Source organism: Cyphomyrmex costatus, unplaced genomic scaffold (genome assembly GCF_001594065.2).
Source record: "Cyphomyrmex costatus isolate MS0001 unplaced genomic scaffold, Ccosl1.0 scaffold241, whole genome shotgun sequence".
NCBI classification, from domain to species: Eukaryota; Metazoa; Arthropoda; class Insecta; order Hymenoptera; family Formicidae; genus Cyphomyrmex; species Cyphomyrmex costatus.
In genome coordinates, this window is record NW_017276489.1 from 768,595 (window position 1) to 793,391 (window position 24,797).

General features: G+C 35.4%; 3 protein-coding genes across 5 annotated transcripts; 1 reads left to right on the top strand and 2 right to left on the bottom strand.

Moving 5' to 3' along the window:
- Window positions 1-794: 794 nt before the first annotated feature.
- Pgi (glucose-6-phosphate isomerase) lies at window positions 795-4,235 on the bottom strand. Its single transcript, XM_018540361.1, has 11 exons — window positions 4,037-4,235; window positions 3,645-3,738; window positions 3,376-3,567; window positions 3,230-3,310; window positions 2,931-3,146; window positions 2,588-2,827; window positions 2,174-2,354; window positions 1,979-2,097; window positions 1,529-1,751; window positions 1,132-1,198; window positions 795-1,028 (listed from the first exon to the last, which is right to left on the bottom strand). The coding sequence occupies exons 1-11, from the start codon at window positions 4,165-4,167 to the stop codon at window positions 905-907; spliced, it is 1,668 nt and encodes a 555-aa protein (XP_018395863.1). The 5' UTR covers window positions 4,168-4,235; the 3' UTR covers window positions 795-904.
- An 11,327-nt stretch (window positions 4,236-15,562) lies between these two features.
- Window positions 15,563-19,143, top strand: Atg13 (Autophagy-related 13). Of its 3 annotated transcripts, none has more exons than XM_018540368.1 (5): window positions 15,563-15,912; window positions 16,978-17,326; window positions 17,578-17,761; window positions 17,843-18,209; window positions 18,827-18,901. In XM_018540368.1, the coding sequence occupies exons 1-4, from the start codon at window positions 15,763-15,765 to the stop codon at window positions 18,195-18,197; spliced, it is 1,038 nt and encodes a 345-aa protein (XP_018395870.1). In that variant the 5' UTR covers window positions 15,563-15,762; the 3' UTR covers window positions 18,198-18,209; window positions 18,827-18,901. The 3 variants fall into 3 exon arrangements, with proteins under 3 accessions (XP_018395870.1, XP_018395869.1, XP_018395868.1); XM_018540367.1 differs by having other exon boundaries at window positions 15,566-15,912; window positions 17,843-18,161; window positions 18,827-19,143; XM_018540366.1 differs by having other exon boundaries at window positions 15,567-15,912; window positions 17,843-18,170; window positions 18,827-19,143.
- Window positions 19,144-20,479: 1,336 nt separating this feature from the next.
- Window positions 20,480-24,170, bottom strand: Hira (histone cell cycle regulator-like protein). Its single transcript, XM_018540345.1, has 11 exons — window positions 24,134-24,170; window positions 23,993-24,055; window positions 23,746-23,856; window positions 23,083-23,678; window positions 22,693-22,974; window positions 22,323-22,582; window positions 21,692-22,244; window positions 21,428-21,617; window positions 21,064-21,348; window positions 20,729-20,823; window positions 20,480-20,640 (listed from the first exon to the last, which is right to left on the bottom strand). The coding sequence occupies exons 1-11, from the start codon at window positions 24,168-24,170 to the stop codon at window positions 20,518-20,520; spliced, it is 2,595 nt and encodes an 864-aa protein (XP_018395847.1). The 3' UTR covers window positions 20,480-20,517.
- Window positions 24,171-24,797: the final 627 nt, after the last annotated feature.

A 24,797-nucleotide genomic window follows, 5' to 3' on the forward strand; every position in this document is an offset into this window, starting at 1 on the left:
TTAATTTAGATTAGATTATATTAGGCTGAATAAAATTTTAATAATTTAATATTTATAGAATTATATATAATTATGACGCATAACATATTTCTATGCAAGCCTCGTTTTCTATTACATATTTAATATATAATTTTTATATTAAAACCGTGGCTAGATTTGCATAGATTAAAATAAAAACATTATTACCTATATCATATAAAATTAAAACTGTAAAAGGTAAGATTGGAATGTATGTATACGAAATAAAAACGTTTTTATTAAATAAACATACAGAAAAGAAAGTATTTAAAAATCTTCTAAAATAGATTTTAAAAACTACTATTAAATATTCTGTTGAAGATAATGTTATATTGTGTGTATATATTCTTACAATATTGTTCATTTAACTTTTATATTATGCTAATTACAACAAACACACTTGTACTTTTTTACTCCATATTTAAAATATCTCAAATCAAAGCAAATATGATTTAGTAAGTACATTAAATATAATCAAATCATTTTTATAACTCTGACTTTCTTGATTCCATTATAATATTGTAACATTGAATTTATAATCTTTTTCTTTGTATATCAAAATAAATTAATTTTGTATAATTTAATTAAAAGCATATTCCATAATGTATCGATAATATTGAAACTCTATAACTGAAATTATACAGATATTGATCCAATTTCATATCACAATAAGAATTAAGAATTTCAAAAACAAGATTCTTAAGAGTTATACATGGTTCTTATATAATTTCTTTTTCATCAACTATATATATATATATATATATATATCTCTCAAGTATATACATAAATTCTGATACATATAACATAACTTGGAATATAGCTATTCATATTTGACTGTCCCTATTTTAAACATTTCGTAACAAAGAATAGAGCTAGATAGATATATTTAGGCTCTGTGGCGTTTAGCAAATGCTATCAAACCATTAGTTGACGAGTCATGCGTTGTGACGTTTTCTGCACTAACCAGCTCTGGTTCAATGGCTTTAGCTAGCTGTTTTCCCAACTCCACGCTGTATATAAAAATATTAATTTTTCAAGAATTCTACTAAAGAATTTCTATATATTGGTAAAGAACTTTGCGTTTCATGCAAAAGTATAATTTTTTTTTCTTACCCCCACTGATCATAAGAATTGATGTCCCAAATAATACCTTGTACAAAAATTTTATGTTCATACATTGCTGAAAAAAATAGAACAAAAAAATTACAACGAATGTCTATACAAATGTATAATTATATGTATTATTATAATTTAATATCTAATAAATCGTGATACAATCAGCAAAGAAATGATTGCATGTGAAAAAATTAATAAAATTTATATTAATAAATGCTTTTGATTTATTGCATAATTTTTGAAAAAAGTATTCGAGAAAATATAAAGAATATATCTTCAATTGTGCTACGATTTATCAGACATATATGTATATGTGTGTGTACATATACACGCATGCATGCATGCATATACACATACACGCACATATGTATATAAAATTATTTTGTTTTTTTACCGATCAAAGCACCAAGAATAAAAGGTGTCAGTTTCTTTATTACAATGCTGTTTGTCGGTCTGTTTCCTTCAAACAACTTATGTGGTAATAATGATTCTATTTGTTCAGCGCTCAATCCTGATTTTTGCAATTCAGCTCGAGCTTCATTTTCATTCTTGCCTTTCATTAAAGCTTCAGTTTGTGCAAAGAAGTTAGCAAGTAAAATCGTATGATGTGGAGGAATCTGCACAAAGTGTACAAATAGAAATATATAATAACAGATTAGTAATATTATTACAAAGCTCTAAAGAAATAAATCAAACAATAAAAAAAGTCAATAAGAGCTCTGACACTGGATGTACATGTGCACAATACAGTATTTATTAAAAATTAATAATAAATGTTTTAATATCATGATTGGGTCATCCTCAGATAAATCTAATAAATATAGCAATATAAAAAATTATTCACCTGATTTTGAGATTGAACAGGAATTATAAAATCTGCTGGTACAAGTCTTGTACCTTGGTGCAATAATTGATAAAATGCATGTTGTCCATTAGTGCCTGGTTCTCCCCATACAATTGGCCCTTTAAAAACACAACAGATGTTAATCTATTATCTGTTTAGTATTTAAAAACATATTCTAGATAATACAGAATGTACCAGTGGAATAAGTTACGGTTTTTCCAGAACGAGTAATATATTTTCCGTTACTTTCCATATCGCCTTGCTGAAAGTAAGCTGCAAATCTATGTAGATATTGGTCATATGGTAATAATGCATGTGTTTCAGCCTTATAAAAGTTATGATACCATATGCCAAGTAAAGCTAATATGACAGGAGCCTACAAAGAATAAGTTATATAAATCATGAAACATATAATAAAATCACTCTCTAATTCTTTTAAATCATTCTAATATATAATTAATATCATAATATTTATGTAATAAATAATTTAAAAATCTAACAATTCTCTTATTCATATGTATTTTTGACTTATAGTTTTTAATTTTCGAGATTATTTTTTGATAATCAATAATTTAGTAGAATGTAATTTTTTTCATTCAATATACTTACATTTTGCTCTAATGGCGCTGTGCAAAAGTGTTGATCCATAAAGTGAGCACCACATAAAAGCTTTTCGAAATTATCAAAACCAATTGACAAACAGATTGATAAGCCAATAGCTGACCATAATGAATAACGTCCACCAACCCAATCCCAGAAGCCAAACATATTTTTCACATTAATGCCAAATTCTTTAACCTTTTGTTCATTAGTAGATAATGCTACAAAATGAAAGGCTACTGCAGCTTCCTAAATAACATTGAACTATCATATTAGATAACATATAATACATATTAAGAAGAAAATGATATTTAAATATTAATGTTTTAATTTTAACTCATTTTTTGCTTACATCTTTTAATGTTTTTAAAAGCCACAGTTTGGCAGTAGTTGCATTTGTTATTGTTTCCTGTGTAGTAAATGTCTTTGAAGCTATTATGAATAAAGTTGTTTCTGGATTTAACTTTTTAAGAGTTTCAACTATATGAGTACCATCTATGTTGCTGACAAAGTGAACTTTAGGTCCAATGCTGTATGCTTTTAAAGCTTCAGTTACCATAAGTGGACCCTATTAGAATATAAATAAGTATTAAATTTTTAATGAATATTTAATAATTATTACTGTAAGAAAAAAACTTTTGCATGAATTACAAGATCAGAGCCACCAATTCCAATATTGACAACATCTTCAATAGGTTTACCAGTGAATCCTTTCCATTTTTTCGTCAATATCTGTAAATAAACATATTTTATGTATATATATAAGGATGTATATATTAAAAACATGATAAACTTACTTCATGTGTAAAGCTTTTCATATGTTCTAATACTGCGTTAACATCAGGCATTACATCTTTTCCATCTACTAATATGGGTGTATTACTCCTATTACGTAACGCAATATGCAGAACTGCTCTATTCTCAGTGAAATTGATTTTTTCACCATTAAACATGGCATCCCTTGCAGCTTCTATTTCTCGTGCACGAGCCTATAGAATGATATAATAACATTATTCAAATATTAGAACTCAACAAAAATTATTTTATACAAATTAATTCTACATACCAGGTTAAATAATAATCTAAGTACTTCTTCATTAATCTTATTCTTGGAATAATCCAATAAAATCGGTTCATCTTGTGAAGTAGATAACTCTAGGCTGTTTTACATAATTACTTAAATATAATTTTTATACATATCTTATGTTTATTTAGTTTTCTTGCAAAAATTCGAAATTTTTTAAACATTTTGCAAAAATTTAGAACTAGTTACAGTTCTAATGATGTAATTAATTAAACCTAGGAGCATGCATTATTTTTTATTAGATTTAATAGAAAAATGTTTAGTTAAAAATTCTATGTTTAAAAAAAAAGTATTTAAAATAGTTTTTCAATTATACGATAAATAACTTTTAAAAGGTCATCTCAAGGTTATTAAAAGCAGACCAGAAGACGTACCTAAATTTTTCGAAACGTTTAAGATCCTGCTGAAACATATTGTATATATTAATTTTCGAGCCATTATTGTCGAAGTATTGCTGCAGCTGTTTCCACGCAGACTCAGCCAACAAATCAGTTTTAGGCTTCATTTTCTAATTTAAGAGAGCCGCGCGTAAAACTCAATCAAATTACCGGTTACAATTGTCACTGTCGATCACTGTCGAGTCGACACTGCCGTTATTGGATTTGATACGAGAGAGTAGAGACCTCTTTCAAAAATGAGAGAACCTATAATTTGCAATTATTCTGGCAGAGGACTCTTTTTATGAATTGTCACGTGATATTGGGCGAGTTCAAGACGACAAAGCGGCTAGGTACGCTTGCCGAACGATCGAGTATGATTGGTTGGATCTATAAGTAATAACCAATTATATTCAATCGCTCGGTAAGCGTACCTAGCCGCTTTGCCATCTTGAACTCGCCCATTGGGTGCGATCAGCGGACTACAGTTGAGTGAGCACTCGCTGTTATTGGTGTATTCTTTTAGATCATCCAATCAAATTTTAAATCTGATTGGCTCGCGAGCTCTCGAACAGTGTAGAGTCCCTATACTAAGAGTCTGGACAAGGTTGTCATCCAGCCTATTGGTTTCGACAAAATATGGCAGAGCCAATGAAGTGTCTCGAATTTAATATCTTGGACGCGGTATCATTCAACTAGTAAGAATCATAGAAAGAATAAGAATAGAACAATAATATAATAAAGCTGTTTTTAACAATTTTTTAATGTGAAAATACAAATACAATTTCAATTAATGTATTCATAAATAAATAATTATATCATTTAATAGCAGCATTATTATTAAACAGCACCAGTTTTATTCAGTTAGTAGGAACAGAACAATGAGATAATAAAGTTGTTTTTAATATTTTATTTAATGTAAAAATACAAATACAAATAAATTTTAATAGTATTCATAAGTAAACATATCCTCTAATTTACTTATAAATACATTACTTATAAAATACATTAAAATGATATAAGTAAATTATATCATAGCAGCATGCCTAGCCATAGTTTTACTACTATATAATTCTTATTTCGTAATCGTCCTTTGTTGCAGTTCTATTTTATGCGAAATGTAATATACCGTTTCATTATTTTATCGAATAGTACCACATCGATCACATCACGTTTTTAGTTATGTACGACGACGCTATGTTTTGTCGAACTAGACCAAAGAACTAGACCATGGCCAGACTCTTAAGGTACTTTTTCATGCGCAGCACGCTGCAGCAGCAATTCGTTACTATTGGTTAAGAATTTTATGTAAGCTAGATGACGCACTTCCGGCGCAAAATACATTTTGCCGCAGTTCGTTGAAGTTGAACCGAACGAACAGCAAGCAGCAAGCGGCAAAATCGAGAAAGCGTACAATATGTCCGTCGTTTCATTATGAAAATATTATTTATTGCAATAAATATTAGGAAAATAAACGAAGAATGGCTTCGGATAAGGTACGAATGTTTGTAAATTAGATTATTTTATACTTTACACTTTACTTTTTCAAATTTGTGGTAAAGTATAAAATGATCTAATTTACAAACATGTATCCGTACCTTATCCGAAGCCATTTTTCGTTTATTTTCCTAATATTTATTGCAATAAATAATATTTTCATAATGAAACGACGGACATATTGTACGCTTTCTCGATTTTGCCGCTTGCTGCTTGCTGTTCGTTCGGTTCAACTTCAACGAACTGCGGCAAAATGTATTTTGCGCCGGAAGTGCGTCATCTAGCTTACATAAAATCCTTAACCAATAGTAACGAATTGCTGCTGCAGCGTGCTGCGCATGAAAAAGCACCTTTAGTATAGGGACTCTAGAACAGTGTGGATCGTTCCTGCGCTTCCTTGATTGTTTCCCGTGCCTTATAGGCTTTCGCTTGCATCCTAGGTTCTTTGAGCCTGCTTTTTATTGTTTATTTTCTTCCTTGCGCGTAAGTAAGTCCTTTTTTTTCTCCTGCTCTTTTGGCCATTTTTCCTGCTATGCAGGAAGGTGGGCCGGCCTCGCCGGATCCCGGCGGTGGCGTGGGTTTGTCTAAAAAGATTTTATCCGCGTCCCTGGAGGACTTCAACTCATTTTTTACGCGCTCTGGAAAGGATAGTGCTGAGGCCGCGATTCCTCCGACGAATATGCCTCCGCCGAAGGCTAGCTTTCTCAAATCGGCATCTTTTAACGTCGTCACAAATCGTAAAGGTAAGAAAGGCAAGACGAGGGGGGCGAAGTCCCCGCGAATTTCGCGGGAAGCTTCTCAAGCTACCGCCTCTATTGAAAACAACTTGTCCGGACCTCGCTCTAGATCGCGTTCCCCGGCAGATCTTAGCGGATCTCGTGCATCGACCCCCTCAATTCCGGACATTGAGATGGTTGAGGATGAGCGCTCGCTGCCTTTGACGGCGGAGGTCCCCCCTCCCCCCCGAAAGTGAATGATGAGCGTAAAGTTGTTTCTAACAGTACAAGAAAGAGCTGCGTTGATGCATGCGGCCCAGCGCTTTACCGCCGCCGGGTAAGCGTGCTCGCGTTCTTCCGCAGGGCGAACCTGATTCCGGTCAAGCGGTTCGCTCTGATCTAAATTTATCTTACGACAAAGGGCATCGTTCCCCCGTTATTGTTTTCGTCCGTCGAACCGCCGATTCCAACGACGGCGTCAATTCTAGGTTAGATCCGCTCGCTGTCTCTCGCGTCATTAGAAGTTTTGCGCAAAATAACATAATTGAAATCAAATCTTCGGACCGGAACAAAGTAGCGGTCCACTTCAATGACTTTAAGGCAGCCAACACAGCTCTTTCGCACCCATCTCTGAAAGAGGCCGGTCTTCAAGCTCTTATACTAACATTTAACATTTTGCGTTCTGGCATTATCAGAAATGTCCCTCACGACATTTCGGAGAGCGAAATAATTAATTCATTTTCTTCTCAACTTAAAATTATCTCAGCCAGGAGATTAAACATTAGACTGCGTAAAGACGGTGAAACTACTTTCACCCCTTCCAAAACCGTTCTGGTTAAATTTCGTGGACAATATCTGCCTCGTTCAGTCACCTATATGTATGTTAATTTCCCTGTGTCCCCATACTTCCCACGTGTTCTTATGCGCTTCTCCTGCTTTAGATATGGCCATGTTAATGCAGATTGCAAGAGCAAGCCGAGATGTGATAGATGTGGTGGTGCTAAGCATTCAGAGCCTGATGTTTGCCCTCGGCTCAACCTGCCGCCCATCTGCTGTAACTGTGGGGGAGAACATCTTCCGTCCGCTGTGTCCTGCCCTGCCTACTTAAGGCAGAAGCAAATTTATACCTGTGCAACTCTTGATAACATATCGTACACCGAGGCACGCTTAAAACTTAGTGGTTCTCCTTCCTCGCTCTCCCCCTCCCCTAATCCCTTCCATCCTTCCGAATTTCCTTCACCCTCCCAACCTCGTAATCCTCCTCGTCCCCTTATCAATTATCAAGACTTGACATCTGAGGTGCCGGTCTTCCCGTCTCCCACACCCGGTTCAGTACCACTGAACGCGGGTATATCTTACGCTGCAGCCGCAAGCTTACCCGCAACGACCCCCTCCATGTACCGTTTTAACTCCTCGCCTTCTAATGAACATCCTGTACGGGTGAATACATATGCTCCCCGCAACTACCAGAATCTTTCTTCCATCAACTCTAAGAAACCCTCAGATCGTAATGCTCCTAAGAATTTCAATTCCCTTCAGGATGTGCATAACTCTCTTCTGTTTGCTCCTAATGGCAGAATGCCTTATTCAGACTCTCCATTAGATTATAATAGCACTTCCGGCATTGCTCCTGGAACTTACCCACCCGCTTCCTCCTCTTCTCCCCCGACTGATAATCATGATGGCCCCTCTAATTTCCTACAAGTAGTCATCTCATTTCTTCTTAAAATTCTTAATTCCTTTCCCAGCATGGTACTCACCGCATTATTCGGTACTGACACACAGTACATTTCCGACTCCCTTCAGAACTTTTTAACTCACAATGCAGCCTACAATGCCTATTAAAATTTCTTTTTGGAACTGTTGCGGTGCCATGGGGAAAAAGGCTGATATTGAAAAGATGGCCGAAACCATAGATATTTTATTTCTTCCTGAAACTTGCGTCAGCTCCACATGTGACTTTAGGGTGCGAGACTTTGACTGCTTGCGCATCGATGCTAATCAGGTTGATATTATAGGCATGTTGGTTTTGATTCGTAATCCCATCTCATACTCTCAGGTGAATTTATCTAATGTCTTTGATGACTCCTTTGAAGCTCTGGGTATTGAAATATCTACTAACAATTCACACGTCTATTATTGATAGGTATTTACAGGCACCCTAACGCTCACGCCTCTGCTAATTCTTTTGCTGCTCTCTCCTCCGTTCTGACACAATATGAATCTTTCATCCTTCTTGGTGACTTCAATGCGCACCATCCATTGTGGGGAGGCACTAGGACTAATGCTGCTGGTCGTGCGTTCGCCGCTTGTATAGAAGACAATCACTTACTGATTCTTAATCCCCCTTCCTCTCCATCGCACATTTCCTTCTCTTCCTTTAGCTCCTCTATCATTGATTTGGCTATCGCCTCTCCCCGCATCTTCCCTCTTTGTGATACTATTATATCTTCTGACCTTTTCGGCAGCGATCACTATCCTATTGAAGTACAGGTTAATTGCATGACTCGTATCTCTTCGGTTTTCTCTTATAAAATCAAATTATCCAAGGACGAATGGAAATTAATACAGCGATCTCTTCATATTAACGCCAACTCTATTTCCCAAAAAATCAAGGATATTAATCCTGACGATCCTATCTCCCAATATAACACTTTCATGGAGCTGATTTCCGAGAGTTATGAATGCTTTTCTCCTTCTAAACCCTATCCCACGAATAAAGCTTCTTGTAGGGCTTTCTCTAAAAAAGGCCCTCCACCATCTCCGTGGTGGACTCTTGACTGTTCCAAGGCCGTCGAACAACGCAGAAATGCTCTGAAATCGTTCAGACACTGCCCCTCGTGGGATAATTATGTTTATTATCGTTCCGTGGTTTCGCAGACTCGTAAAATTCTAAGAAGAACTAAGCGCGCTGGCTGGAAATCATTTTGCGCCTCTCTTGATATGATGACTCCTACGGTAAATATATGGCGTATGCTCAAAAGATTTCGTAATCGCTGCCTCATTCCAGCGAACTCTCCGTCTTTGAATAAAAATAATGATAGGGCTGACATGATTCGTGACGCTGTCGAAAGGTTGTGTCCTCCTTCTGTCTCTCCCACTTCACCTGCCATTTCGGGCTCCTACAACGGCACTCATGCCTGGTTGGATGACCCCTTCACTTTTAATGAACTCTCCGCCGCTCTTCAGGCGGTTAAAGTCTCTTCCAGTCCGGGGTTGGACAGAATTGACTACTGTCTGATTAAGGCTCTCCCTACAGATCTCTTGCTTTCTCTTCTTTATATTTTTAACAACCTTTTTCGTCTTTCTATTTTTCCTACTCAATGGTCTCATTCGCTGATCCATCTTCTTCCAAAACCTAACAATAGTGATGTTCGTCTTATTTCCCTCACTTCCTGTATCCTCAAGATCATGGAGAGGATAATCTTAAACCGCCTTTACTGGCTTGCTGAATCTCCCCTGTCGGATTTAATTCCTAATAATCAGTTTGGTTTCCGCAAATTCCGTTCTTGTCAGGACAATCTCACTGCTCTTGTTACGGACATTCACAAGAGATTTCTTACTAAACAATCTACAGTGGCTGTTTTCGTAGACATCAAATCCGCCTTTGATAACGTTCTTCCACACATCCTCATCCAGCATCTTATTGATTTAGATTTTCCTCCTCTCCTTCTGTCTTTTATTTTTAATCTTATCTCCGAGCGCAGAGTGCAATTTGTCGAACAAGGCAGTATCTCGATGCCCATGTCTACCTTTAAAGGCACTCCTCAGGGGTCCGTCCTAAGCTCTTCTCTTTTTAATATCTATCTAAGAAAAGTCAATGAGGTACTCCATCCTGATACCGAGCTTTTTCAATTTGCAGACAACATTGTGATCTATTCATCCCACAAGGATATCTCGTCTGCCATTCACTCGGTTGAACACTCTATGCGGGACTTGGAAGCATTCCTCTTCGAGCGTGGTCTCGAAATATCCCTCCCTAAAACGCAGCTTATGATCTTCTCCACCAAAAGGTCCCTTTCTCTCAATAATTATTTTATTACGATCCGGGACCATCATATCCTTCCTTCTTCTATACGCTTTTTGGGGGTGCAGCTTGACCCCAAGCTATCTGGTAAAGTTCATATGTCTACTGTCACTGACAAAGGAAAGCGCATTCTCCATATCATTCGTACTCTCAGGGGTACCTGGTAGGGAGCTCACCCGCACCTACTCTTAAATGTCTACAGGTTTATGCTTCGAGCAGCTATTGAATATGGGACACAAATATTTGGTATGATTAATAACACTTGTTTTCGGGCGCCCCAGGTCATTCAAAATCATGCCCTCCGCCTTTGTCTTGGATATCGCATCTCTACGCCCCTTATAAATGTTATATATGCCGAAACTGTGGAACTCTCTCTTTCTTTTAGATTCCGCCTTCTCGCCTCCCGCTACTTTATGAAAATCTCTTCCATGCGGGACCACATTGCCGTTGACAAGCTTCACCAGCTTTGTGATAAAGCTAGGGAGCTCTCTAGGACAGACTATCTGCATAACCACTTTCCAGTGGCCACTGTGTTCTCATACATTTGGTCCTCCTATCATTCTTTCGTGGACTGCTCTTATACCTTACCCGGTTTTCGCTCTTCCTTTCGTTCCTCCACTATCACTATTTCATACGACTCACTCTCTCTCCTTCCTATTCCTCCTGAAGATAGCGATAATCATGTAACTACCTGATTTTTATACTCGGACTAGCTCGCCGGGAATGCGTGTCGTATAAAAAAGGTTCGGCGCGAGGAGCATTCGCGTCGGAGCGGTGCGGCGGAAAACTATGTGAAGTTTCGGAAATCGCAAAAAAAGAAAGAGCTAATACGAAAGTAATAATTTGACGACAAACATAGTTTATTACGACAACTAGACAAAAATATTATAAAAATAGAAAAGATACAACGGATAGAAATATATAATTATAATAATGGAAAAGATATATTTACAGAAATATATAATTATAGCGAACGGACGCGACTTACGACGATACAACGAAGAAATAAGCGAGCGCGGATAACAGAAAAATGTATATATATACAGGCGAGCGCGGACAACAGAAAAATGTATATATATATATATAATCGAAGAAAGACGGACGCGGACAATGCAACGAAACTAAGTCTAAACGGCGCGGGATATCTACAGGCGGTCGCGAGTTTTCTCGACGGCGGTTTGCAACGCGGCGGAACGCGGGTATACGCCAGCAAGCGTAGTTTCGCGGCGCGATGCGTAATTCGTAAGTCTTATTCGGAAAGGAAGCGGAGTTGGTACTTGACGGCCGGGAACGCCCGACAGAGGCAGGGAGCGCCCTACCCCTTTTCTAATGTCAAGTACCAGGACGGGATGCGGAAAAGAAGGTACGGAAGGTGGGAGTGATTACTAATAACGGCTGTCCGGCGGCCAGGAACGCCCGGCAGAGGCAGGATACACCCTACCCCTCAGGTTCGTCGGACGAGCGAGTCTCTGGAGCGGTATCGTGAGCTTAGGATCTGGTGAGCGGATCGGATATATCGGGAAAACGGCGGAGACAAAAATGCCACGCGCGGCTCGTCATTACGGTATCTTATACTAGATCGCCAGTCTCGCTCGCAATACTTCGGTCGGTCGCGGTATTTTCCGCCGATCGGCTTCTTGTGGGAGAAGATTTCCGATCGGCGGTCCCCGACGACGGTCGGCACTTTCCGGCGAGACTGGCGGTTCTAACGGCGGCTGCTGTACCTGCGAATTATTTTAATGTATGAATAGGCGCCTTGCCCATACTCCCGTTGGCACCACGCGGGAACGATGCATTTTAGGGGGGCATCATTACAATCAATTACCCATCCCGAGCGCTCAAACGTTTTTTGAGCGTGACTTCCTTCATCTAGCTTCAGACTCCACGATGTTCTTCACTGATGGTTCTAAGGTAGATCACAGTACGTACGTGGGGGCGGCGATCTACTCCCCCCAGTTACAGCTTGAATTAATGATTAAACTTTCGTCATATACATCGGTATTTTCCGCTGAGGCGTACGCCATCTATACCGCTATCACCATTTCTATTGACATGAATCTTCCTAGCGCTACCATTGTTACTGACTCTATGAATGTTCTTGAAACTCTCAAGGGATTCCGTAATTCCACTAATAATTATCTCATTCCCTTTATTAAGTCATCTCTGGAAGAGGCAGAATCCAAGGGCACTGCGATACACTTTATATGGGTTCCCTCTCATAGCGGTATCACAGGAAATGAAAAGGCTGACCAGTTAGCTAAACGGGCAATTAGCAAGGGTATAGAACTAAATTTTAAAGTTCCTTATTCGGACCTCTGCGTGGTTACTAACTCTAAAATCACAGAAGATTTTTATCAACATTTGGCGACACTCGCTGATTTTAAAGGTTCGTATTACTTTGAGAACATATTCAATAGAGCTGCGAAACCCTAGTATTTTCGCTTTAAGATTCCCAGGGAGGCTCTCTCCCTCACTCGGGCACACTGACGCGAGGATATCTGCTCGGAGCCGCTAGAGGCCTAGAAAACAGAGATGCGACATTGCGTCGGTTGGGTTAGGTAACCACCGCCATTTTAATTCAATATAAATGCTCTTGACCAATAAGCTGATGACAGTTGATGCAAAAGGTAGAAAGATTAGATTAGGTTAGGTTAGAGACCCTATACCAGAGTTAGAGTCCTAGATATCAGAGAAGCGCAACCGGCTTAAGTCAGTATCGCAAAATTACTAAGAAAAGTATTAAAAATGGCGTCATTTGCAGACGAAATATGAAATCCACCAATCGTCTATTAGTCAGCCATTTTTAATACCACTGAATGAATGTCATGATTGGCTGACAGTCAGCTAATCAGGACGCGGAACATCGGTTGCGCTTCTCTGATATCTAGGACTCTAACCAGAGTCTGGACACGAGAGAGACAATTTCTGATTGGTCCGTCGTTTGTGGCAACTCCCGCTCTAATTCAAACGTCGATAACCTTATAAATTCATATAGGATAGAAATGTATACATAAACTTTTAGAACATTTTTATTTTTTTAACGAATATTAACTAACTTCACAAAAAAGTGAATTGTTTGTCGGTACCCGCAATCTTCTCGGTTAACATTTTTTACTCATATAACTCATCGTTCAGGATTTTTAGGAAATCTTTTCATTGCATATCCTTTGACAGCTGAATTATTACAATACGGAGCAGCGCAGCCACCTATTTTTACTATAAATATTTATTTAATGTTATTATTTTTAATATTTAATACATCGACATCGATGATTTAATATTTTTTACGCTGTTAACTTAAATGAAAGAGAATATACAAATACATATACATTACATTAAGGTTAGAATTAATAGACGAAGATAGTGTATATATATATCTTTCTCTCTCGTAGCATTTTGCCACAATCGCGCTCGTGTCCAGACTCTGGTATAGGGTCTCTAGGTTAGGTTAAGTCCGATATTAAATATTCACACAAATAAGAATACTTACACCATAATAATAGTTTTTTATTGCACTTCGATACTGTATTGTCTAAATTTTTCTCTCTCTATATATATATATATCTGTACGTTATAAAACTATATCTATTAGATGCAATAGTAAATTAAAATGGCTCTCTGATCACGCGATTTAGACAGCCAATCAAGCCATACCCTTCAATGACGCATCTCTGTTTTCTAGGTCTCTAGGAGCCGCTTGCTCCGGCTAGGCGCAAATATTCGCACCTATTTAATACAATTTTTACCTTCTACTCTAATCAGTACTGTTAAAACATTAAGGGTTGGATTATACTGGCCGTAATCTGTTAACTTATGCTGTAATCTGTAAAAATTGACCAATTATAATCGATTATTCCCCTCTCATTCGACTGTGATTGGTCAATTTTTACAGATTACGGCATAAGTTAACAGTTTACGACCAGTATAAATCAACCTTAAGACGTGACCTGGCCGTATCTAGAGTCCTAGATATCAGAGAAGCGCAACCGATGTTCCACGTCCTGATTCGCTGATGACTGTCAACCAATCATGACATTCATTCATTGGTATTAAAAATGGCTGACTAATAGACGATTGGTGGATTTCGTAGTTCGTCTGCAAACGACGCCATTTTTAATACTGTTTTTAGTAATTTTGCGATACTGACTTAAGCCGGTTGCGCTTCTCTGATATCTAGGACTCTAGCCGTATCGACCTCCTATTTTATTGTTTGGGGGCGGGAGCTATCAAAGAAGAAGAAGAAATTTTAAATCTAGAAGAATACACCAATAACAGAGAGCACTCACTCAACTGTCGAGTCTGCCGAACGTAGCCATTGGGCACATTCAGCGGAATCAACAGTTGAGTGAGCGCTCGCTATTATTGGTGTATTCTTCCAGATCTAAAATTCTGATTGGGTGATCTAAAAAAATACACAGCAAATAACAGCGAGCGTTCACTCAACTGTTGAGTCCGCTGAATGCGTCCATTGTGCGCAGCCCTAACTCAACTCAAATGGCAATACAAGACAGCGTTGAGTTGTCATGAATCATGAAAGTACTAGGTGGTAATGATTCTCTCTACTAGAGGTTCTCTACCCACTACTAAATTCACGAGCGCTGCGAGTGTCGAGAATCGGAAACTGAACTCGAAACCTAAAATGGGTCCACTTTTATTTTACGGAGTGGAGTCTCCTTATATCTTATACACACTTCCTGGGCTCGATCCTATGGAAATCAATCCCTGAAATCGTTGAAATAACTAAAATCTATCAAATTAATCAAAGATTTGAACAATTTCAACGATTATACTTCCACCAGAGCGCCGTAAAAAGATGGATATGGTTGTATAGTTAACATCCACTTCTTCAGAGGGCGGTAGTGCGCAAGGCATTTTGTGATTACGGATAAAATATTCTCTTATCTCTCGTATCCTCTCTCAAGTTTCTCTCTGCTAGTATGCATATCTTAGATTTTTATATACCATGCGCTCAGAAACTAGTGTAACGACAGTACCTTTCAATCGATTTGTAGTGTATATCGTAAAAATAGGAAGATATAAAATTTCATTAGCACATTCTTATGTATTTTGATTCTTTTTCGCAAGTGAACTTAAATTTTTCAAATTGTCAATCTGTTCTGATAATACAATATTTATGACGTAGATCAACATTCGGTTTTCCAAAGGACAATCTGCCGTGATCGCACGCAGCGCGATGATGTCGGTTTTATTGAGGAGCTTTCCAAGAAAGCGTATTGTGCGTGCGCTTAAATCTACTTACGAATTCCGAAGTCCGTGTGAAGAGCTCCAAGTGCATCGAGCGCGTACCGAGCGCGCATAAGCGTTTATAATCTTGATCTTTGCCGTGTGAGTGTGAGAAAAACACGGTTACACGAGGATGCGATGCATCTGTCCCGATTACGATGCTACGACATATGTACCTTTCATTCTCACGTGTTCGAGGAACATCTCTAGTGCCGCGATTATAATTGCAGCGGTATAAAATGTCAGCACAGTTAAGCATGCAAGACAAGAAGGATTTGGAGAAGTTTACCAAGTATCTTGCGTTGAGGGCTGCCCAAGTTATAGTACAGTCAAGATCGGGCCAGAAAGTCAACACCACGTGCAAGCCAGACTCATCAGCTGGCGACTGGGTAAAAGTAAAATTTGCTTTAGTCCAATTTATCTGGTTTCACCAAAACTGCTAATCTATTTTTATCTTCAAAATATATATGTGCGTGTATATGTTGACAAACAGATGCAGTATTATTGCTGTAATCAAGTATCAATATTTTTTAACTTTTTGATTTTATATCATTTCTGAAGCAACATTGTATTCTTTCTATTTGGTGACATAAGTCAACACAATTGTCATTTTAGTTTTGTTAAGTACTCTTTGAATGTCAAGAAAGATAGAATAATATTTATACTGACTTATATTAATAAATAGAAAGCATTCAATATCTTGTTTCTCTGTTAAACAGCATATGTAGAATAGATAAAGCCATTGAATGGATCACATTTGACCTCCATTACCATATGAGAATTAATTATGTATTAAAGTATAGATACTTAAATTTAAGTATAGATAGTTTAAATTTATTTTTATTATTAAATATATATGTTACAGGCAAAGTCTGCATAGTGGATTGATATTATTCAAGTTGTCTGCTGTACAATGTCAGCATTATCTAGACTGTATCAATGTTGCTTAATCCAATCATATTTGGCAATGTTGACATAGCCCAGGCAATGCCAATACTGTCCATTTGTGGACTTTGTCCTTAACATATATAAAAGATGAAAGCATATGGAGAAATAGATAAGATTGTTTCAATATTTTCTTATTTCTATTTGTTTATTCAGCATAACACTAAAATTCATATCATAGTTTTCTTTCTTTCATCGTGTCTTATTATTTCTATATTAAAATATGGATCTTTTTAAAAATACTTAAAAAAATTCATTTTTATTAAATATCTAGATCATTTAAGATTATATAAATTATATTTTAAATATTATAGAGATTTATTTTTTTTGCTTAGTATCCATGTCTCATAAAAATATTATTTGTCATAAAGCTCTCTCTGTTCTGCAAAATATTGGATTAAACCAAATAAATTGTTCATACATTATACAGTCATTTTTAATTCTACTATTTTTAATTTGATGGATTTAAAAGGAAAATTAAATAAATACTTTCATATCTGATGTTGTAGTTTAATCTGGCAATAAAGGAATTACCAGAAGTGTCAGCTGATGCTAAAAGGGCATTATGCGGAGAGATAGTAAGCTCAGCTGTACCTCTATGCATAGAAATTTCTCTAAAAACAGTAGAGGGCGACAAGATGGTATTAGAAACTTGGAGCCTCAGCGTTTTGCCAGAGCAAAGTGATCCGGCTATACGAGTAACATATACTGTTTATAACAGAATGGGGATTTTATTAAAGTCCTTGCTTTCTGTATCAAGAGTTACGCCTGCTTACAAATTGAGCAGACGTCAAGGACCTGACTCGTATACCATGTGCTATCGAATATACATGGGAGAGCCTCAACTACATAATTTAGGTTAGTTTATAAATGAAAAATTCGCAGAATTATTCTTTATTTTTTAAAAATTATTTTAATTATTTTAATATTTTTTTTAATATATATATTTAAGAATTTATTTCTAAATATATGAAATATTTAGTGTGTGAATTATTTTATAAGAATCAATTTTTTTATGAATTTTACTATTATTTTTTAATTTTCCAATGTAACATTAATTTGCTGCCACTAACTTGGTTTCTTATTAAATGTTGTCTATTTTATAACAGGTGATAACTATAAACATGTAAGAGTAGGTCAATTGTGTACTCCAGTAGGCACTATACATTTGTCAGTCTCTTACAGAACAAAAATGACTATATCGCCCACTCACAAGGGACGAGATTCTATTATGCTTAAGAGCGATCATTTTCATTCGGACTTAAGTCCACGTCATGCACGATATCAACAAAGGTAAGTAAACATGGGTTTATATTTATACATATTTAACGAAAAATGTTTATATTTTAATAATATTTTTATTTAAATATATAGCGAAGAAACGTCAAAGTCACTTAGTGACACCATTAAAGTTGGCGCATTTGTAATAAACAAGCCTGTCATTGTTAATGAGGAAGATCTTGTGATACCAGATGTACCATTTAGTTCGCTATTAACACCCAAACAAACGTCGCCTCCTCCAATATCACTAGTAGAACCTAATACAAAGACTACAATGGCAGCTACAACTGATAGCAACAATGGAAATAACGAGAGACTTAATAATGATAATACAACTTCAAAATGCGCATCCCAAAACGGATCTAGAAGGAGTAGTTGTTCAATGACTAGCGCCAACGATGATTTTATTATGGTAGATTTGGTAATTGATGCTCTTAATCCGAACTGATAGCACGATAATGTATTATATACATATATACATATCTACGTATGTTCTACAGTATGAAATTTGCCTGATACTAAGAAACAATATTTCACTAGTTGTAAAAAAATTTTTGCATTTTTCTTTTAAAATAGTGTATTTGATTGAAATTTTATTAATTTGAAGTTTAAATTGGAAAGCTATAATGAAGAAAATATACATATTTATGTAGAAAATATTTTAAGCATAAAGAAATAAAAATATTCTTATTTATAGATAAGAAAATATCATTTTATTATTTTATAATAATTTAAAATTTGAGAAAAAAATTATTGTAATAAATTATGACATTAATTTTTGAGTAGCATCATAAATTAAAATTCTAATTATTTCATCTCAATAAAAAAATAGAAAAACTTTAGATATGTATATAAATTTTTTAAATTGTATTTTATATTTAATTCCTTTTGAATAAAAATTACATATAATACATGACAAAACAATTTATAAAATATATAAAAAATAATATATAAATAAATTAATATTTTATATGTATTGACTTTGTTTAATTAGGGAAAAAAATATTTTTATTTTCATAACTTGGGCAAATTTTATACTGTATTTGTGTACGAAACAAATTTCAAATATTGTTACAGAAAACTCCCTTCGCTGTCACGAATACTAATAGCGATGTAGGAGCGTTTTATCGGGAATGTCAAAGCGCTCCGCAATTGCAAGCCTTTATGGAAGAAAGGACGCTTGCAGAACAATTGGGAGATCTCACTAAACAATTGGAAACGTTTGAGACAAATATGCAACATTATGAAGACATTTTATCATCTTTATATCACACAGAAAATAATAATTAAAGTTGGAGAATCTGTTAACAAATAACCGATTCAAACAAAGACTCGATTGTACACAGCTTTTGTGTATAAATCAATCATATTAAAGTGGATGTACATTAAATGAACGATGCGAATATTTCATTTTTTATGCTGATTTCTTTTCATGTTTGTATCTAGATAAATTTGGTATTTTCTACATGTGCAACACGCGTAAGATAAAGATGATTATTACACGTTTTTTTAAATTATAATTACTAATTTAAAAAGCAGAGAAAATGATTGATAATATAAGAATAACTTTGTTCATTACGTATAGATTTGAACACTATGATATAGTGAATATATGATATCTTCCATATACTCTTATCGCACACACTTTTTTTCAATATTGTTTAAAGCATTCGATGTGTGATACGAGTATATGAAAAATCTCACATATTGATGAATCCATACAAAACTTATAAGGATCAACCATAAAAAATGAGCATATTTTTTTTGGTAATTTATTGATAAGAGATAGAATGTATATTTGTATTCATGTTTAGACTTTGTCTAATTTGGATCCATTTTTACAAGCAAATTGAATGTTGTAATATTCTATTTGTTACAGTATGTATTTCTAAATTTTAGCAGTAAAATGTCAAATTGATATCTATTCGTTGTTCATTTGTATATGTACGTCCAACTTCAAATATTAAAGTAATTTTATCAGTTACATGTCAGAAATAAAGATCATTGATACACTGTTGTTTTGCATCAAATAATTTTACGATTTAGAAAATATAAATACTTTGATATAATATATTTAAAAATTTTAAGAATTGGAATATAAATGATTTTTCTTTCAATAGCCTGAAGAAAATTAATAATGCAATTGTTTTGCTAATATATAATGTATGTTGCAAAGATTTTATGTAATATATATGTAATAATCAACAAAGCAAACGCGCTAGTTGTGATAATTGATTACTTAATATAATTTATTGCTTGTATAAAGTGTAAATTGCACTTGAATATTCTAAGATTAAACGATTAAATATAAGTTGATTATGAAATAATCTAGTAATTTTTTATCCTATCCATTAAATTCGATTTAATTCTCATTTCAATAAGTACAGTCTCATATATAAAAATTAGTTTTTAATTTTTTTAAAATTAATAAAATTATATATGATAAAGCAGATAATTTATAGAAAATTAAAAAAATGTTTATCAATATATTATTATAAATTACCTGTAATTATTATCCACATCCATATTACTTTTCTGAAGAATATCTATTAAATAGCATTATTGACGAGAGAAATAAAATAATTTTCATGATAAATGCTAATATACTAAAAATTGTTTATTCGTTATCATACATTTGTGTCAAGTCATAAATGTTATAAAAACTGTACAATTTTAATACGTATCCATACAGATATCTTTAGAAATATACAAGATAAAAGAAAAGTTGCTTTTGGTATAATAAATTTGCACTGTTAAATGAATTACCATTAATTAGTTTGATTCTTCAGTGCTGTTAATTGCTCCGAATACTCGAGGTATAATCTTTGCCACCGAAGATGGCCACCAATTACAGTTAGTACATCGCCCAGAAGTTTATGTTTCTTTATTCCCTGTATGCCATTCGACATGAAAAATAAATGTTATACAATCGAATTAATTAAAAATTACAAAATTAATGATAAATTTAGATAATATTACCAAAATAACAGGGTCCCATGTACTTTTGGAAGCTGATGTATGACTTGGGCCCAAAAGATCGTCCAATATTAGCCTTAAACGTTTCTCCAAACCGTCTAAAAAATATTAGAAATATGAGAATGATGCATTATTACTTTGCAAGAAACTGGTTGAGTCATTAACGAATCTCAAATTCAATCTCGAACTTCATCCTATCTATGTATGCCTCAATTTTATACAAAGAGAATTAAAAATTGTAAATGAAAAGATATAAAGTAAACAGTAACCTGTTTTGGAAATCCATGTTTCGTATTTAAAAAAATACACGAAAATAAAGACTAAATTATATGGCGTACCTTGCGTTAATAAGAATGATACCAAGGCCATAAGCCAATGAATGTACTCTTGGGCACTTCCAAGAGCTTTAGATGCGAGTAATTGCTGTTCCAAATAGGAAACCACACTCGGTGCACTATGTGGTAATCGCGGATTTGGTAAAATATTCCCTGAGGTTCTAAGCAATCCTTCCTGTAGTGACGATAGAGGTCCTCTAGGCGTCCTATTGCCAGAAGTGCTTAGTACATTGAATGATGACCATCGCCATACTGGATCATGACTGTCTCCAATTAACAACCATGTTCCTATTTACAATATATCTATACAATAATCGTTATATAATTATAAATGATAAATATATAAAATGACAAGATTTTGCTATACCCATATCCTTATGATACATATACGCTCGTGCATTAGTAAATGCTACATGAGGCATTCCATTATACAAAGTGCATGACAAAAGGGATGCTCCAGGCGCTGCTAAATGAGCTGCCGAAGTTGAAACAATCATTCTGCACGTATTTCCTATTTCCCACACGCGAACCGCACCACAGCTCGATATTACCATCACCTATTAAATTTCATAATTATAAATAAACATTATAAATACACATGATGCATTCATTAAATCGATAAATAAGTTACCGCATTTCCAGCAGCATGAACCTTTGCCAAAGGTGCTGGTGGCGCTAATGGTGGTGCTGACCGGCATCCTTTTGCAGGATGAAATGTATGAAGACTCCCGTCTTCCAAACCCAAGGCTATCACGGCCGGTGATGCCGCTAATGCCACAGCACTATATCCTAAATAGAGATCCCATGTCGGTTCAGAATCTGTGCCTTTAAATACTTGCAAATGAGCCAAGCCATGACTATTAGTGACAGTTACAGCGTAATGACCCGCCTGTTGAGACAACGAGCTGGATGGCTTCAATGGAGGTAATAACATCTGACCTACACTCCTGTCAAATATGAATTTAGGCTTTTTATTCAGCAAAGAATGATGTATCTTTGGTGTTGTTTGCTCCTTGCGTTTCAGTGTAAGGGAGGATTCTGGGGTGTCGGCAACAATTGGTTTGGACGACGAAGTAACATTAGGTGCAACAACATCATTACGTTTTTCTATCACAATCGAGCTTTTTGTTTGTACTTTACTGGTGAACGTTGGTGTGCCTAAACTACCACTAATATTTGTATCTCTGAAAATTGACAAAAAAAAAGTTACAAGATTCAATATCAGATTCAGACGTAAAAAAAGTTCATATATTTCAACTTACGTTGTATCTGCTGGCGGTGGAATAAACATAGGAGTAATTCTTCTTTTCCCATCTGAAGTTCTCGTTTCGATTTGCTTATTAATAGGTCCCTTAACCGGAGTGGTCCCAGTGTTAGTGACAGGGGGAATGCTGGGAACGGATGATACTTGACAAGATTGATTCGATGCTGGTTGTTTTAAATTGAGGAGTTCTGGTGCTTCCATCACCATACAACCTCCTTGAATTAATGGTTTACCATATAATCGTTCATGTAGACTACTCTATAAACCCAAAAAGAATAATTGATTCTAGAAGATACATAAAAGGCAACAACAAATTTTGCATACGTACACACGCATACACACACATACACGCACGCACACACAATTACTTGTTCAGCAGGATCAAGAGGTTGTCCTAATTCCTGTTGAGTAAATTCGATAAATACAGCTGTTCCATCCCAAGAACATGCAGCAAGACGAAGACCGCATGGTGACCAACTAGCATCTAACACAGAATGTGTAAACAATTCGTGAATTACGACTAAAGGTCTTTTTAAAGATGTTAACCACACAGATAGAGAACGATCTCGTGATCCTATTGCAACACAACAATACTGTTGTGGTTTAGAGGAACCTGGTTGTTTCTTTTGTAGGATATTGCCATTAAATCTCTATAAAAAAAAATTACACTTGTATAGAGAGATATTCAATACAATAATTTTTTATTAAGTCTTCTTAGTATCACAAAAAGAATAAACAGAAATATGTCCAATGCTTACAACACAAGTTACTGCCTTCCTATGTCCAACAAAATCTTTGTCCTGTGTCCATCCGTCTCTTTCAATTATTTGAGCTGTAGGTCCTCCCCCATTCATAGCATGGGCAGATACTAAATACTGACCATCTGGACTCCACGAAAGTCTTAAAACATGAGTTGTTCCACCACATTCATCAAAAGGCTCAGATATTAATGCTGCTTCTGTCCAATCCGTAGTATGCCATACCCTCAATGTTTTATCATCAGATTGAGATGCTAAATATTTGCCCACAGGATCCCAAGTAATTCCTTTTACAAAACCTGTATGACCTTTTAATACTGCAACTACCGCAGGAAACTTGGAAGCATCCCATACTATAACACTGTTATCCACTGAGGCAGAAGCTAACCATGGACTATGTGGTGCCCATGCAAGATCGAGTACATCAGCTTCGTGTGAGCGTAGTGTAGCAATACATCTCCAAGTCTCAACACTGGCTTTTCCACCAAAAATAGAGCTTCCTCCTGATCCAGATAATCGCCAAATCATAATAAGCTTATCTACACCACCTGATGCCAATAATCCACTATTGCTCCATCGTACGCAATTCACACACGCTAAATAAAAGTAAAAATATATATTTCATATCAATAAGTTAATAACATAAACAAAATTAATCTTTACCAAGATGATTGTCTAATTGGCAAAGCATCTTTGGAACATTGGAGTCTAATTCAGCAGTCTCATTAACTACCGGTTCCATATTCCATATAACAACTCTTCCTGAATCACCACCTAATTTAAACACAACAATAACAAGTACAAAAATAAAATTTTGAATATTATCGATATCTTATTGACATTTTTAATGTGTTATTCCAATTTAATATATATCTTCATAAACGGTAAGATATAGATATAACAGTTATACCTTGACCACCAGTAGCAAATCTTTTCCCATTAGGATGTATATCGATAGAAAATATTGGATACCCTGACAAAAAATAAATATTAAATCATTGAAATTAGTAATTTTTTGAGATATCATCCAAAAGCAAAAAATATCACAAACCATCATGAGTAACCCAATTTGGCTTGACCAACTTCATTTTTATTGTCGTCCGAGGCTATGTAACAATTCTATAAATAATCTTCAAATCTTACATATTATAATAAAGAAGTGTCCCCGGCACAATTTAAAAATTCGCATGAGATAAGAGACATAACCTATACAGTCGTATGCATACAAAATACATATATACATGACATTAAATTAGCTGGATTGCGTTCGGAAACTTCACTCAACTTCACCTTTGTTCACACTTATCACTTGCTCCAATCAGCTAGCCTATCGCACATGAGCGCTCAGTGAGCTCTTTGTACATACATACCTGTTTGGTTTACATCACTGGTCTAGTTTCCACCGAAGCATTAATTCGCACCTAATTCGGCGTAGAACCAAATTTAACTCGATAGAAATACGTTTGACTTCCGCTCATTTCACTTCCACTTCGATTCACAACTTCTACCAGAGTGGCAGCGAATTGACATTAAATTTTAGTCGGTGGAAACGACTGAAATAGATTAAAAGTAAATATCGCCAACCTTTCCATTATTCGTTAAAAGGTTAAAAGTATGAGTCGTTCAAAAATGGATAATAAGCGTGATATTTGGTCATACAATGAAACTTTAACATTAGGTCTGTTCGCGTTGCTTGCACTTTTTGCACTTACCAT